Source organism: Dromaius novaehollandiae, chromosome 6, assembly GCF_036370855.1.
Source record: "Dromaius novaehollandiae isolate bDroNov1 chromosome 6, bDroNov1.hap1, whole genome shotgun sequence".
Taxonomy (NCBI): Eukaryota; Metazoa; Chordata; class Aves; order Casuariiformes; family Dromaiidae; genus Dromaius; species Dromaius novaehollandiae.
In genome coordinates this window covers 7369975-7387239 of record NC_088103.1, presented here as the reverse complement: position 1 = coordinate 7387239, position 17265 = coordinate 7369975, and the positions used below count along the sequence as shown (strand labels likewise).

General features: G+C 42.4%; 2 protein-coding genes across 11 annotated transcripts in view; both read left to right on the top strand.

Moving 5' to 3' along the window:
- The window catches only part of LOC112981614 (protocadherin-15), a 1192166-nt gene extending 1176149 nt beyond the window's left edge, over positions 1-16017 (top strand). For all 10 annotated transcript variants that reach the window (XM_064513568.1, XM_064513569.1, XM_064513570.1 and 7 more), the window contains 6 exons: positions 7407-7428; positions 8692-8730; positions 9464-9537; positions 10362-10494; positions 11272-12898; positions 15894-16017. In XM_064513568.1, the coding sequence (XP_064369638.1) occupies positions 7407-7428; positions 8692-8730; positions 9464-9537; positions 10362-10494; positions 11272-12867 (1864 nt within the window). In that variant the 3' untranslated portion in view covers positions 12868-12898; positions 15894-16017. The remainder of the gene's footprint in view (positions 1-7406; positions 7429-8691; positions 8731-9463; positions 9538-10361; positions 10495-11271; positions 12899-15893) is intronic.
- LOC135328671 (protocadherin-15-like) lies at positions 1705-7400 on the top strand (the record flags this gene model as incomplete). Its single annotated transcript, XM_064513526.1, has 1 exon — positions 1705-7400. A coding segment is annotated over one exon (1407 nt), but the record flags the coding sequence as incomplete, so codon positions are not given.
- Positions 16018-17265: the final 1248 nt, after the last annotated feature.

Below are 17265 nucleotides of genomic sequence, written 5' to 3'. Positions count from 1 at the left end.
ATGAGCAATTATTTCTCCTTGGTTAAAACATCTATAGATAAACAGAAAAAATATTTCAGGATAACTTCATCCCTCACATGAAGCGAGGAAATAACTAGCTTTTTTTTTCCCCCAAGCTTTTGAAATAATCCGTTCTGGTAGCACAAAGGTTATGTCGTCTTGCATGAGCTTTCTGCTGGAGGGTTTCCTTCAAGTTCAGCATCATTCATTTCTCTCGTCTCTAGATATGACCCCTTCACAGCCTGAGGAAGCTTGACCGAGCTCAAAGGATGCTGCTCGAGAATAAAGAGCTCCTGTTTAGTATCTAGATATTTAAATATGTTTTCCACTCATGCTAGGGAGTATTTAACCACTGCAGGTTAAGTTTTCTGTAATGTACATTTAGTTTAGTAGTATTTCCTGAGATATGACCAAAAAAAAGAAAAAAAAATCTGAATAGTGGAGCGATCTGACCAGGAGATCTAGAACTCAATCCTGCCACGCTCATGTTGTAAGTGAAAATGTTGCAGTTTTTCCCCTAGTCCTTCTGTCCATTTTATTTTCTAAATTTAAAAGAATATGAATCAAATTTTGGTAAAGCAAAGACCTAGAATTTTTAACTCAAATCTCTGTGAAACCCTTGGACCACTATAAGTTGCTGAAAATAGGTTTAGTGGCATTTCGATGTTTTTTTTCTGTAGGTGTCATTACTGCTCATCCTGTACTTTAACTGCAGTTGCATGACTGTAGAGAATAGAAAGGAAGGTTTTAAGTATGGCATTCAAAATGCAGCATGCCAGCATTGGGTGCAGGTAGTGAACTGTTTCAAGTGAATTGTACAAAAGTGGTAATGCAATTTTTATACCCCACTCTACCGTCAGGTCCCCTTACGCTGTCATATTCTTCCCGTAGTCTGCCTTACAGATATATTTAAAATATTGCAGACTGTTTTTAGCATGGATGTCTTTTTTTAAGATTTTTTTCTTAGTCCCTGTACTACACAGCACTTGCATTTAGTTACAATAAATCTGCATAGGGTAGTGATGGAAGTACGTTTTGATTAGCCTCATTGCAGAAGAAGGGGATTTATCTCTTTGCAAGGATAAGGGTCTTATTTTCAGGTGTATCCTGACTTGGCCAGCATCTTAAACTTGTCACAGATGGAGGTAATAAAATTATTTTCAGCTGCAGGTGAGCATTATTTAGAATAAGGGTCGAGGGCACACTTTTCTAGAAGGCCATTCAGGGGTGTGGATTTTAAAATAGTGTTTTATTTTAAAATCTGCTCAGAAGTTTGTGGTATTAAAAGTGCTAGGGAAATTCCAGGTCACAGTGAGATGTCCTGCTTTTTGAGTCAAATTTCAGTATAATCTAGCTGCGTGGGTTTATTGTTTGGAGTAGCGCGATGCACAGACAGAATTCAGACATGTGCCGATACTTGTATATTTTGCATGAATATAAGTATCGTATATGTAAGAAAACCCCAATGCCTTGCTCGGCAGTGCTTTAAAAGATTTTTGTCCTCCTCCTGTCCTTCTCCCCTAAAGAAGATATGAAAGTAAATGTCTTGCCCGGTAGTCTAGTAAATGTGGTCTTTCTGTTGGCTAGTAGTAGCTTGCTAGAAGTGATGTTATGGCGCTGATTCATACCATAAGTTCTTCTTTTTTTCTCTCTCATAAAAATCTATGTCCATGCATGTTTCCTTACATGTGATTATCTTCTTTTCTTTCAAGTCTTTTTCTTCTCTACCATTTCCAACAAAGCAGGGGAAAAAAGTCAGTCTTAGAAGAAGGAGACCGTCAGAGAGTTATAAGCAGCTTTGCTTCCCGTGCTATTGAGGCTCACAAGCAATCTAATATCAATGGATCGCTGAACAATAATCTCCCCAAATCTTCAAGTAACATTACTTTTTTATCCGACGAGAACCCGTTAACTACTCAAAACCCGCTGTATGTCGAAGGTGTCGCTCCAAGTCCCGCCGCTGCTGGGGTGCTGCGGAAAAGAAGCGATGTGCTAGATACTCTCTCTCCGAGAAGATTAGTCTTGAAAGATGCCTCTTTGGGAGGCAGTCACCGTGCGTGGACGTTACCGGCTCACGTTAACCAGAGGCACGTGCCCGGTTCTCTAAGCAGGCCGGTTATTATGGATCCCGTTCAGTGGCAACAGGAGAGACTCCAGGCGGAGAAGGAAGGAACTGCAGATCAGCCCAGCAGGGGTGGCATTAGCAGCCCGGTTTTCCAAGATATAATTAGCGCCAACTTAACGGTAAAGGAGAAGGCGAGACAGTTTGAGCAGCAGGCTTTGCAGGAGATGAAGCAAGTGAAATCTCCCGATGCAAAATCTTTCCGGTCGCCAACCCACGGCAGCTGTTACCAAGAAGGAGAGAACGTGCTAGAGCAGTCTCCCAAAAGCGTGGCTGCTTCTCCTTGCCTTCGCTCTCCTCTGGCCTCTCCAGCGCCTTGCCCTCGAGTGGTTGAGCCGGAGCCTTCCGCGGTCCCCTCTGTGATCATCACTCTCCACGACTGTCCTGACGAACTTTCTCCTCCGCCAACTCGCAAACCGACTCCTCCGTCGTTTAGGATAAAGAAATCAGTTTGCCAAAGTTTTCTGGCTCCTCAGACCAAAGGAGAAGTTGCAGAAAGCATTCCAGATCCACCTAAAATCCCCCCACCCCCACCGCCACTCCTGCCACTTCCACCTCCATCCCCTCCTCTGCTGCCACCACCACCACCTCCTCCGTCTTCTCCCAAGGTTTCTCTTTCTTCTTCTTCTTCTCCATCTCCTCTTAGCACCCAGCACCTCTCCCCTGCAAAGCATTCAAAATCCCCTGCCAAACAGCCAGCCGTACCACCAGCGGCCACAGTGCCAGAGCCAGCTCCTCGTAGGGAGCTCAAAGGTATCCTCAAAAACATTCAGAACTTAGCAGCCATTGAGAAGTCCGTGGCCAACATGTACAGTCAAATAGACAAAAACCATGTTCTGCCCAGGCCCGTCGCGAAGCTCAAGCCGGTCGCGCCGCCAGAGCCGCCCGCGGCCGACGCTGCGGCTGAGCAGGGCCAGCAGAACGGCGGCTTGAGCTGCGTGGTGGAGGAGCTGGAGAAACGCTTCCCGTCGCAGTCGACCGCCCTGTAGCGCGTGCCGCTGGGCGCTTTGTGCACGCGACCTTCTGAGCGAGGTGACGCGGATGCAGCACATGGTATCTGCCCCGGCATTCCAGAAATTCAGACTTTTTCCCCCTCTCTCTGCTATATATCACTCCTGACACTAAAATTGAGACATTAGCTGTTCACTCAGACATTTGTAATATATGATTGTTTTACGAGCTGTGCTCTCGGCGCTGCCTCTTATCGTGCTGTGATGCTGGTTCTTAGTCTGCTTGTCAAAGATTTTGGGGAAAAAGCGTCCGTTTTTAGCCAAGGCTCTGTCGGAGAAGACAGAGCGGTCACTAGTGCTTTATGTTAAGCAGCCTTCACTGTAGGTACTATCGGTGAGCAGAGCGATTTCTCTGCGTCTGTGATGAGAATCCCTTGCTTTGCCCATAAACCATCCCGCCCGGGAGGAATCTTACTGTCAAACATTGGATGTCAAAGCAAGCAAGCACTCGCAGTGGGCAGGCTCAGCGAGAGCGAGCCAGAGTTACTGCAATAACGCGTCTTTTTACTCGGTGGGAAACGACACGCTGCTCTGCTGTGTGCTGGCATGCTTGCTTGCAGCTCACGTTTGCGTCTCTAAGTCAGATAAGGGTTTTTCTCTTGATTTATAAACCCTGCTGTCTTCCCTCCTCTTACCCATGTTATGCCTTTCGTTGCATTTTTTTTATATTGTAACTGCATGTTAAGAGTTTTTATTTTGTACATGATTTAATGTAAAAAAAAAAAAAAAAGCATTTGCTTGTCTTTTTTATTTTGCATGTTCATGTTGTTGACATACCTCTTTAGCTTTCATGCTAGTTTGCCATGAGCTTTACAGCTGCAACATTTTGCTTCTCTTGAAATGTAATAAAGTCACTCTGATTAGCGTCACCAAGTGGAGGTTTTTCAAGTGCCTGTAAAAAATCCATGTAATATGGATTTACTTACTGGCTTTTTTGCTCACATTCATCTAAATCAGACCTTTACAGTAAATATGTCAGTTATGTTAAATTAGCTTGTCCTTTGAAACAAATGGTAAGTAAAAGGAGTTTTGGCGTTTAAATGAATGTTAGCTTAGTTCAACCCGCAAGTTTCCTTTCAGTCTTTTGCCAAATTCAAAATAGCCATGTTGAAAACAACATAACAAAATAACTATATATATATATACATATATATATAGGGAGAGGCAGATAATACGGAATGAAAAAAAACCTACCTAAAAAACAGTTCAGTATCAGATGTTATGATTCTGAGCAAAAAGGTGATTAATTATTTATTGGTCTGTCTAGAGATGCTCATTATTTCCACAGTGCTTGGCATTTTGTTTTTCTCTCTCTCTCCTTCTCTTTTTTTTTCTTTTTTCCCCCCACTCTCCCTGCAGTTAGGACAGGACATGTACGGATGCTTCAGGAGAAACTGCTGCAGGTAGTTTCTCGCTCCTTGTCCCGTTGCCAAACTCCATGAACGCCATCGCACCAATTCTGCTGATACGTTAGAAATGCCTAATGAAGTCCCCTGCTCTTGCCGGGCTAAATTTTGTTCCAAGACATGCAATGAATAGCAATAACAGCTAAATGTGTGAAGGGAGTGATTCTCAGTCATTGCATTTTCGCTGTAGCAGGGTCTGTATATTTTCCAAGCTGCCGGCGCACAGTATAGCTGCCCACGGTGCTAAGTCCTGTGCAAGAGGCACAACCGCAGCGCCGGCAGCGAGCTGTCCAAGTTCAGCCACCCGTAGACAGAGAAACCTTCAAGATTTAAGAGCTGGAGTCGGGGATGGGCTTGGACGTGCCCCTGCCTCTGCGTGCCAGCGGTGGTCCGCGCATGGGACCCATGGGGCAATTGCAAGGGTGCCAGGTTGAGCATGGGAAGTCGCTGCGTTAAGCCTGTTCGGAGCAGCTCAACCCTTAGGATAAAAGTTACGGATTCACGTACCCGCTTTAGACCTTGCCAGGCCCACACCAGGCGCTTTTGTGAAGTTTGTGAAGTTTGGTGAAACATCAGGCAAACACGGCCTCATTTTGCGGCATGCAGCATCACGCAGGAGGGCTGCAGGCGTTTGGGACTTGACAGCAAAAGCTTCCGAGGTTTCATTCCGCTGTGATTATTCGCGACCTGCCTTAAGCAGGAAGGTTGGCCGTCACATGGGAGCTCCTTTTTAAATTTTTAGTTTCATCCCGTCAGTTGCAGAAGGAGCTGGGGGGGATCACGGCAGGCAGCTCTGTGCTAACCAGGAACACCTCCTCCATTCTCCAAACCCTTATGAAGTGGGAAAGTTTGTGAAAGCTAGTTTAATTATCTGGAATTAATGCAGCCTTTTTTTTCCTGCTGGATTTTTTTTTAATTGCCTTTATTAAAAAAAATAATAATAATTTCATTAGACTGGGAAGGAAGCTGTACCAGTAAGGAGGTATTTTTAACCTAACCCAGGGAGCATTGGGGTTTTTTGATTCTTTGGCTTCTAATATGAAAGCAGATATAAGGTATGATATATCAGATGCCTGCTGGGATGGCGGTAATTGGGATAACTGCTGCTTTAGGCAAATCACAGTTCCTTTAATTCGTGTTAGCGGTACAGCCCTGTGGACGGCTGGTGCAGGTTGTACATGTGAATTCATTCCTGCTATCATTTTTGCATTACGTACTAACGGTGTTTCCTAGCTGTCGTATTAACCTCCATCCTCACGTGCACTAAGTCCTTGCTTTCCAGTTTTGAATGGAAGATTTCCCTTGATTGACTGCAGTGAAGTCTGGCTGATCATTTTTATCCCAAAGCAATTGCCCCTTTGGTGGAGAGTTTTCCAATTCCCTCCTGGAAAAAAAATCATGTTATTTTGACACTTTTTTTTTTTTAAGAATAGATCCTTGTGCTGTGAATGATTTTTTTCTTTTTTGTCTTTTTGTTTTTTCTTCTTCTAATCGTGGCCGCACAAAACTATAAGAGGAGAAGTGGGCGCATCTCTCAAAACACAGCGTGGTGCTATTTTTAAGAAAGTTGAATTCCAAATTACGTTAGCGTTACTTGTTTACTTGTATTACAAATTTTAATGCACAGTGTAGCGTCTACTCAAAAGCAATAAAGATTAATAGGCTTGCTTAGCCCCTGTGCAACACGAGGCCTTCTGTTTCTGAAGCTGTAGGCGACAGGGAAACTAAATACAGTGTTGCTCAAGTGGGCTCTGCAAAGTCACAGATCATCTTTTGATGATCAATCTTCATTTCAGTTGTTCATTACTTTCATATTATGTGGGCAACCGCATTAATTTGATGCTGATAATCAATTCCATGTGCTGCATAGTAATAGAAGACTTTGCAGATGGTGATATTAAAGAATTAAAAAGAACTTCTACTCTGTTCTTTATTATTTTCTCAAGTGTAATTAAAGAATTTCTCTAGCCTGCTCTCTATGTGCTAGGCTAAGCTCAACGCAATTTTGAGCACTTACCCCCTCTCCTTCTTGCAAAAAAATAAATTCCCAAGCTTATTCTTAATAACAACGCTAAGACCTAAATTGCTATTCGCTAGTTTGGCAGCACATTTTAATTTCCTGGCTCAAAATGGGAAAATGCAGAGCTCGATAGGCGTAAGTGCATTTGTCATGCATACGAACGGCTCCGAGAAAATGAATTACAACAACAACAACAAATTTCCAATGAGATCCAAAGCACAAAGCCTGTGGCAAAATAATCACGAATAGCCAAAATAACGTAAACTCCCCCGCGCTGTTGAGCAAATGGTAGGAAATGTGTAATTTTAATAATAACAATGTTAGAAGAAATTAGTAATAGATGCTCTGGGCCAGTTTCTAGCAAGACCGCGCATGGATTCAGAAAGTCCAGGTATAGAAGAGAGACTGTTTCCCTGTTTGGGGAGAGGTGTGGAGCAGTGGACACTCTGTGTAGGTGCCCTCGGTAGCTCTCTGAGCCGCAGAGGAGATTGCGTGGGAGCGGGAGGAGGAGCGAGCGCAGCGATTGCACCCTCCCTCCCTGCTGCGTTGGGCTGGGTGCCCTGGCTCTCTGGCTTTTGGGGATTGGGGGTTTCTTCTCATCCATTTGCAACTGGAAGCAAGAAAAGATCCCAAAGTTTCCCTAGCCTGCCTCATGTGATAATTTGTACGTCCAGAGCAAATCCAAAGAAAAGCATATTTTGTATGATAGATATGTATTTCTTTTCTTGCTAGAATTATTTCTAATTGCATTATCTTTTCACCCCTCTCCAGAACGAAAGGCAGTATGCATTTCTATGTAGTCTAACAGAAGTATACTAATACTATCTTTTTCTTTTTCTGACTTTTAGGCGAGGATATGCACAGCAAGAGGTAAGGCTGTTCTCCAGCTACATTAAAAAAATACTAACTGCGCTGACATGGTTTTCTAGACAGCCCATAGTTAAATTGTGAAACTTGTTGCTGCAGGATGTTTTAGAGGCCAGAAATATAAATTTTTTCAAAAAGTTTAGATGTGTTCCTGAGGTGCAGATTCACTGGTGGCTAGTAAGCAATAAATGATGCAAATGTAACATCCAGGTTGGAAGATTGCTGCTTTATAGACTGCCAAAAATAGTTTTCCAGGGGATTTCCTCCACAGTTGGTGTCTTCTTTTATGGCACATCTAGCTGTCTGCTGCTGGCCACTGTCAAGGGCCTGGTGCTGGACTACGTAGACCTCTTCTCCAACCCAGTGCATTTTGTTGTTCTCACAGCACTTTTTTCTCCAGGCATGCATAACATGGAGAGTTTTCATCTGAAATGTGTATAAGCTCCTGTAATAATTGGAAGGTTCTCCAATATACATTTTTTTTAATCATAAAGGCTGATATTTAATGATGAAAGCTGGGTCAGTTCTACTAATCTTTAGATGCGCATCTTGGTCCCGCTGCTTCGATGCCATTGCAGGCTTTTGGTTCTGCAGTGATTTTCCGTCCCTCTGCAGAGCTCGTTTGGCGCTCTCAGGTCGGATACCAAACTTCCCTGTCTCTCGGGGTTTGGTTCTGGCTAAGGATCATGGCGTGATTTGTGCCGCCAGGTTTTAGGAGGAACGTGCAAGAAAATGCAGATCTTCCTGAATACAGATGATAGCAACTGGTCCTGATATGCAACATGGTGATGTGCATCAATGTAAGTCATTTGCAAAGAGCTTGCAGTGCACAGCAGCAATGTGACTGCCCACACCGGCCTGTGTTTAGCTGTGTTGCACCTAGGAGCAGCCCTATGGAGCTGTCAGTCCTCCCTGCACGGCCGCCAGTTGCTTATCCTCCCGTGTCAGCCCGCTTTCCTCACGATGTGCTGCCTTGGGAGTGAAATCACAGATCAGATACAGCTAAAACTGGGCATTCAATTTTATCTCAGGTAGAAGAAATATTCACCTGTTAAGTGATTTCACTACATCATGTGCTTAGCCCTAGTCTGTGAAACATAAATATGGAAGTGCTTGGTGAGCTTTGACGTATCTGGGTCATCACCATAGGAAGAGCTCTGACCCGCCCGTGCTTTAAGGATTTCTTTCTGATCTTAACTCAAACACAAATGACCTGCACTTCAATTATTACTGCCTAACTAATCCCTTTCTAATTTTCTTTGGTAGCAACAGCAGTTGCTGAGACCTTCTCTTCTCAGACCAGAGGTACTGTTATTTTTTATTTCCTAATTATTCTGTAACTTCTAAATGACCTTTACAGTATTTTATAACCAAAACTCATTTTTCCCAGGCAGGTTTTTTTTTCCCTGACCCTTTTAGAAAAAAAGAGAGTCATGTTATTGTTGCCCTATTTAATTAGTGCCCATTAAATACCCGAAATTTACTGCCTCTTGATGTTTTCCCCTTGAGCATCTTTGAGTTGCTCCCGTTGACTTTGTCACATTGGTTGAAAAGTTGCCTGGCCTTGTGCCTGGGTTCGCAGAGAGAAAAATTGCCTCGCTATCCAACTGCAATCCACTTTTTCAGGATTTTTTTAGCTGATAATTGATTCTTTTTCCCCGAGATGAACTAAGCAGCTGGCCTACCAAGATAATAAAAGCATTAGCGCACGGCTGTGAAACACAGAGAGGGCTCTGGTTTACAAACCCAATACTTTCCATTAGTTTGGACCCAGTATCATTTCCAGGATAAGCAGTAAAGCAAGTGTGACTTGGGTTATTCCCTCACGGGGAATACGGCAGGGAAGGGGGCACTGCAGGCATTTAAAGCTCCTGTTGGCATCCCGTTTCAGTTCTTGACAGTTACCAGTGTTGCTTGAACAATGAGCCTTTTATTTTTCTCTGCTTATTTGCAGTTTGGGATACTGTGCTTTGTGTCTTTTATGTGAGTCACGCTGTGGACAAGTGTTTGCATTCAATCCGTGTTTCTCTCTTGGCAGGAATTAAGTATGGAGTCTGGAATTGACCCAGGGCAGGAATACTACGGGCAAGATTACTACAGTTATGAGCATGGGTATATTTTCATTTTTTCCTATATATTTCTGAAAATGCTGCTTTTCAAGGTTGGTAATGTTTGTTATTACAGCATCCAATCTAGAGACTTTCCTTTTCTCCGCTTCAGGGTTACTTTTATTTTTCTGTCCACAAATGCATGTGCTGACAACAGAACTCTTTTAAAAAGTTAAAGGGCTAATGTATAACTCCTTGCTTCTTTAGGAATCTAATTATTACACTGCAGAGAGGTTACCCCATTTATCATGCTGCTTTTATAGTTGCTTTTTACTTGCTTTTTATTTGCTGACTTGGAAATTTGTTTCCATCATCTCCTCCCCTTCTGTGGCTCGCCAGCCTAGGTTCAGGGGCCCATATGCTCTGCTCGCAGTTCCCAGCCAGCCTCTGGCCTTTTGGATTTGCCTGAAATCCCGTCATTCTGCCTCATGCTAATGATGTTATGAATGCCAGTGCTTAGGGATTTCTGGTTTTCTTACAAGTTTGCACTGATCCTCCAGCACTGATCCCAGGGGATCTGTTCTTTGGCTTCCTGGCTTCCCAAATTAAAAAAAAAAAAAAAAAAGAAAAGAAAAAAAAGAAAAAGTGCGGAAGGAATTCAGGTACTTAGAAAGAAATTCTGGCCCAATTACAGCCCTCCAGTTGTAAGAGGACTAAGTGCAATAAGTGTGTATGTATACATATATACACACTGCTAATGTAAAACATTGAAGTTCTTCCCAAAGGTAGAACGAACGAACCAATTGCTGTCCTTTAGGGCTGTGAATGTGTGGATTTACTGCCGTACGTGGAGAGACACATGCATACATTGGTGCCTATTTTGGCCAGGTATGAGCTGCCTCAGTATGGGAGTCGCCGCCGGTTGCTGTCTCCTTCGGGAATGTACGACGAGTACGGAGAAGTGGTGGTGGAGAATGATGGAGGCTATTACTATAGTCCTCACGGATCGACAGCGGAAGAAGTAAGTGCATCTGGCCTCCTGATTCGGTCTTTGTAACAAGATGAAGTGTCATTAAACCTTCTCAAAAAAAACTGTTCTTTTGTAATTGATTCGAATATCAGGTTGTGGATAGATGAAAGCAGCAGCTCTTTCCACGCTAATTGTAGTCTGCCATTCTGCTGACTGGTAAAGTCTATGTCAGCACCTCTGTTCCCTTTTCTAGAAAGAAAAAGGAATTGCAAAGTTTCTTTAAATATGCACCTCCAGTTTTCCCTTAATGTGGGTTTCTAGTTCAATGAAAAATGTACATAGCCTTAGGTAATTTTGTTTTATATTCTCAACTAAATGGAGTATTACTAACATTCAGCCTATAACTGGTGATCTTCCAGTGAGAAAAGCAGTCACCTAAATTAATTTATCATAGAGCTTATAATTGAATGTAAAGAAATTTTAAAATGTCAGTGGCAGCCAGAAGAAAGTTGATGTAAAAGTTCATTTCTTATTTAATGTTCAGAAATACTAGACTGTTAATCCATCACACAGATGTTAATTAAATGAGAAGAGATAACATTTATGAGCCACTCTTTTTCACTGTTGGAGAGTAAGATAGTTGTGCACTAGCTGCCTATTCTAAAAGTAAAATTTTCCCCATAACTTTGGTAAAAAGCTGTCCTAAAACAGGTTAGTTTTGATGCTGGGAAAAATGTTGCATTTGTTCCTCCTGTCTTATTTTAGGTACAAGCTTTCCTAATAGCTCTGTTTCAAATCGTAATGAAGTTCCATTTTCATAATTTGCAGGGAATGAGTCAAGGCAGAGGTCCTCCGAGCAGAGGTATAAGCCAGAGAGCAGGGCCTCCAGTGGAAGGTAGACCTGTAGGTGGTGGGATGGATCAAAGACATGGTTCTGCAAGAGCATATAGGACCAGACAGGGAAAAAGGAGACTGAGAGCAGTAATGCATTTAAGTCGCATAGCAGTAAGCGCTCACAAGCCAGTAGGAAGAGCTGAGTCTGCTCATTCTCCGTGGAAGAAAGCAAAGATATTCCCAATGATTCTGCAGAAAGTAAAAAGCAGTAGGAAGGATTCCAGTTATGCCAAGCTCATGTCAGCTCGCCAGGTGGATGGCGAAGAAAGCATGATTATCAAGGGAAATTACTTCCAGAAATCAACAGATGACAGACCTTCCATGAGAAAACTAAATCATGTGTTGAAAGGCATTAGTGTTTCCAAAAAAATTCAAGAGCCTACTAGCAAAGAATCAGTCCGTGCAAGAGGAAAAGGAGAGGAAGAGTACGAAGGAGATGAAACAAAATCAGGAGTTTCAATAAATATCACAGCAGAAAGCGAACATGAGGAGAGTGATTATGAGAGGAAGAAAAAGAAGAGAAGAAAATACACCTCAGATGATGAATCATCAATGAAGAGTAGTAGCTCTGCCTCAGGGTCAGAAGATAAAGACTATTTGAAAGTAACACTGGACCAAGATGAAGCAACTGAAAGTACTGTGGACTCTGATGAAGAAGATGAGCACGATTTTGGGGATTCTGAAGATGATTCTGAATCCAGCTCTAGTAGTGACTCTGAGGAGGACTCATCTGAAGAGGAAGATGATGAAGAAGACTCTGAAAGTGACGAAGATGATAGCCAATCAAAGAGCTCCTCAACGCAAAGTTCGTTCAGCGGATCAGGGCCTAGCAAGTCCAGCAGCAGCAGAAGTACTGAAAGATCAAGTGTAAAAAGTAGGGGAGGCAGTTCTCGTGGAGGAGCGAGGCGCTCCAGCCAGAAGTCAGCAGCTAGGTCTGATGCATCCGGGAGTGCGAGGGACACTAGCTACCGGAAAACTTCAGGATCCAGCTATAAGAGCAAAACATCCTCGGCCAGCCTTGAAATAGAAGACACGATAGAAGAGGTGTCAGAAGAAGATGAGCAAACAGATGTGGAACAAGTCGATGCAAGCCCCGATGAGACAGCAGATAATGTAGATAAGGCCGTGTCTGAAACATCTTCTGCCAATGCAAAAACTGCGACTGCTGAAGAAAACAAGAAAGGAAAATCGGGTGTTAATAGTGGTGATTGCATGGATGAAAGCACGGAAGAGGTTGCTACAGATGCTAGTGAGGAGGAGGAGACTATCAGTAAGAATGAATCTAGTTGCCTAGAAAGCGAAATCAGCGTCACTTCCAAAGGGACCAAAGGGACAAAAAGCACAACTAGTGCCACCTCTAGCAAAACCGATGCTTCCCGTGATACTGAGAACCAAAGTTCTGACACCGACATGAAAAGAAGGAAAATGAGAAAAAAGGCATCCCTGGAAAACAGTGAGTCACGGTCGGATGAGACCCTGGATACCGCTGCTACGGAGTCAGAGACCACGGGTGATTCCACAGCCTTTTAGAAAAGGCAGAACGGCAGGTGGACGTTGTGCAGTAAGGAGTGGTGGTGTTTGCTGTGCCTTCTGTGTGGTCTTTCCTAAGCAGTACACACTTGACTAGAGATAGCCAAAAAGAAAAGGTCTAAATGTATTGCGTCAGTCTTTAAATCTTAAACACTATCTTAAGAACAGAAGTATTAGAGAAAGCCAAACAAATACAAGTCCTACTCAGGCATACTTAATGGTGCATATAGAAAGATTAATTTTCATCCAGCAGGAAGGAGCACATATTTTTTCTTTGCTAATTTTAATAATAAAAAGCTAATTTTAATAATAAAAGGCAGCCTGTTAATTCTTAGATTTAATCCTTTCTGCATTGTGGAAGTCACGATGACGAGTAAGGTGGCGTTTCGCATTAGCGCTGGTTGATAGCTTAAGGAACTTGAGGGCACTTTGTCCCCCCCGCATTATGGGCTTATTCACGTTAATGCGTCTGTCACAAAATGGCACATTGTAGGAAGGGAAAGAGGCAAAACATAGAGATTTTAGTGAACAATGAGGAGGAAGATGAAAAGACTTAGCAGTCGTATGCTGTTCCACTACGTGCTCCCCTACCATACAGAATTTGCTAATCTTCAAAAGAGTTCTCTGATGTAAATATTAGCCCTATCTACAAGGAGGGAAATGGAAACAGCGTTAAAGCAGCATGCCTGAAACTGCAGGGTTGTTACTAGCAGAGCTGGGATTAAACTGTGTCCCGATCGTGGGATTCAGGCTTCCGACAGCAGTGAAGAACAAGGCAGAGATGCAGAGGTGGGTGTACGAAATGAGCTAGCTCACAAAAGAAAAACGGGTACCTCTGCCCTTCCCACCCCCATGTGTATTGGTGGCATTTTAAAGTTTGAGATGCATAACTGCAAAGAGTTGCTGAAGGGAACCATCACCCGTGGTCTGCATTTTGGTTATTTGCCTTTTAAAATTCAATAACCTGGAACAGCTGGTGTCAGTCAACAGAGGAATAGTACAGCATTTTCGTTAGTGCAGTTCTGCTCAAAATGAGCATGACGGTGTCAGAAGCATTTCTGTTATATATGACTCAAGTGGCTTTTGTGTTTTCGTATATGAAACAACCTCTGCGTGATGTACGGCCTCACAGAGCTTTTGTCCACGCTGTCAGCACACACGGCATTAAAGCTTTGTATGCAGAGAGGCTATCTGCACTTTATCTTGTATCAAAAGCCACAGAGCTGTTTCGCAATCACTAGATTTTTCCGGATATATAGTAAAAAGCCTAAATAAAATTAAAATTTTGATGAGCCAGTAGTGGATTATTCTTGTGACTGAGGACTCCAAAGGTAATACAAATCCTGGTATATCCTGGAAATGTAGAAGGCACAGCAGCATGCGCAGTACTGTGGCGTTTTCTCAAGCTGCCCCCATGCTATGTTCCTGAAGAGGTTATGTCTCTATTGCCGATTTGCTGCAAAGTGCACAGGTGATTGCAAATATTCAACTGTTGGCTTTAATTCCAGTTGAAGTGTAAGCTAGATTTATGGTTAGTTACCCACTTTTTTGCATTCCCATATAGCACTTAGGGTGCAGCTGCACACAGTCGTTTAGTGTAAATCCTATCTTAAATTGTCAGACTTTTCATCCACCTCAATATATCAGCGTGGAGAAAATTGCATGTCTTTATCAGGAACAAAAGGCCGAATAAGGCCTGTAAGCAAGCTGTACAAAGGGTAACTTTTCAAAAGCGTAAGGATTATCATCACCGTTTGTACCTTGCATGATTTTCTTTCTCTAAAAATGAGCTTTTCTTGTGTGCATGCGTGTGTATTGCAGTGGGACTTAACTGTGATGGTATCTGCTGCCTTAGTGAAATAATGATGCTTCCATCATTATTAGTTCAAGAATGATAGGAGTTTGTTGCAGTGTATTGCAAGGAAGCAGTTTTTAAAAAAAGATCGGTTATAAGTTAAAATAAGTAATGGGTTTTGTGTAATCACTATGAGTACAAAGTCACAGCAACACGGAAATTAAGTTTGCATTAACTCTTTGGAAAATATATTCAAATTCTGTAAAACCTAAAGTGTTATTTTGCCATTGTCTTAATTGCATTTGATAGCAAAGCATGTCCATCGATTCCGCTAGATTTCAACTGGCACAAAGCCTTATAGCAAGAATTTATTTCTTATTTTTTCTCCACCCAGTCTTGCCGACACGGTGCCTGAGAATTTCCCTTGTGTAGGTCCCGAGATATTTCTCTCCTTGATGTGTTGTGCATGTAAAACGGACTTGATCAGTGCTATTTCTGCACTGACTTTACAATTTAGTAGCACTCTGGAAGAAATCTTCCAGTGCCTGCCTAACCATTCACCCAAAAGTGGAGTAGTTTCTTCGAAATATCGCTTGCACCGTTTCCTTGCCATCAATGCAGTCCAGTTCCTGTTAGCAGGGAATATGAATTCAGTTGTTTTGCATAGGTCTTTGCAAGACAGGCTGGGACGTTGTTTTGTCAAAATATGACTGGTTCACCACTAATGCGATTTACAGAAGAAACTTTTATTAAGTTGGCTTTCCAAAAGTAAGGTCTCTGTTCCCAGAATTCTCCAAGAAGATGCACTTTGACCTAATGGTGGGAGCATGGCTGAATGCATCTTTAGCTAAAAAAACTAGAAGATTAAAACCTGTCACTATGTTCCAAGCATGAAGGAAAAACATCGAGTGTGTATGTATAAAAAAATTTGATGTAATGACATGATTTCATTCCTGAACTAAAATGAGTACATCCATTTTATGATTTTTTAGTGGAAGGAGTGGTTGGTGTGTTCTAGCATTAAGTGTATATGCTATTGTCACATAGTAGTAATCAGAACGGTCAGGACATATCAGCGTATGATCTAAAAGGAAGGGTAAAAAAGACCAGGTTATGGAAATTCATATGAAGTGTCTAGATAAATAGTAGATATGAACATGACAGAAAAAAGACAAGAAAATGTAAGAAATAGTGCTGCAATTTAATGACATTTCTATTTATTGTCAAACAGTGGGCCAGGAAGAAAAGGATCAAGTTGATAGTTGACCCCGAATACGAGACCAGCTCCACCGGAGAAGACAGCGCTCCGGACTCCAGTCAGAGGAATCGTCTGAATAACCCCAACATCCAAAACAACGTCAACGGTAACATCTACATTGCACAGAACGGCTCTGTTGTCAGAACGCGCCGCGTTTGCCTTGCCAATAATTTAAAAGTCACGTCTCCAGTGAGGCTGGGGAAACACTTCAAGAAACTGGACAAGCTCGCGGTGACGCACGAGGAGAACGTCCCGCTGAACACCTTGTCGATGGGACCCTCTCCGAGCGATAAGAGGAACACAAGACCTTGTAGTGTCTCGTTTGCATCCTCTGCTATAGGGGCCGAGAACATAGTAACAAAGCCGGGGGGCCCCAAAATGAAAAGCACAGAAGAGCGGGAGTCGGTCGTTGACAACGAGGATGTCAAAGAGCACTTGGAGTCGCACAGTGAACACACACAGTCTGACGAAGAGGAGCTCTGGATGGGCCCTTGGAATAACCTTCACATACCAATGACAAAACTGTGATTTCTTTTTTTTAATTTTAATTTTTACTTCAGTTTATAATAAACTGCGCTTTTTATTGTCACTGAGGAAAATGTATGGAATTTGTATTGTGCACATATGTTGTATACTACAGACAACATGCTTTAAAGGTTAAAAAAAAAAAATTTGCACTCACATTTGTACCAATTAATTGTCCTCCCCAACAACTGTTTTGACAGGCTCCCATTTCACTAAACAGTCCTTCCTTTGAGTTTATTAGTTCTTTTGGATCTTGATTATTGTTTAATAAACAGTAAACTACTAATAAATGCACAGCAACATTTGGTTAACTTTTCAGACAGTTCTCTACATGCCTAGCTTGGTTTTCTGTATGGTACTTGTGGCTCTACTGTTTAGATTTGGAAATTGTCTATTTATGTTCTAGATTTATATCCAGAGCACTTGATTCTGAACTCAGAGTAATAAATTAAAAATAAATCCATGGAAGTCAATGGAGCAAATCCTCGGCTGGTTTAAATTTGAGTGGCAGTGCCACAGGCGAGAGTGATATATCAGTTTATGCAAAGAGACCCAGAGAGCAAACACGCGTAAGAGCGACCTAAGCGTGCATAAGAGTGTAATGTTGTTACCTAGCAAAGCGGAGAAGAAGATTAAATATGATTAAAAATTACAAAGAGGAAAAATATGTATAGCAGTTAATCTTATTCAGAGTTACCTGGCCGTGCTTTGTTCATTTTCTTTTGTAAATTAGCTCATTCCTGTTTTCTTCTCCAGTCCATTTTTCATCTCTTCCCACATCAGTCCTGTTTTCTTCTTCGCATGGTCTTTAGCTCTGGTT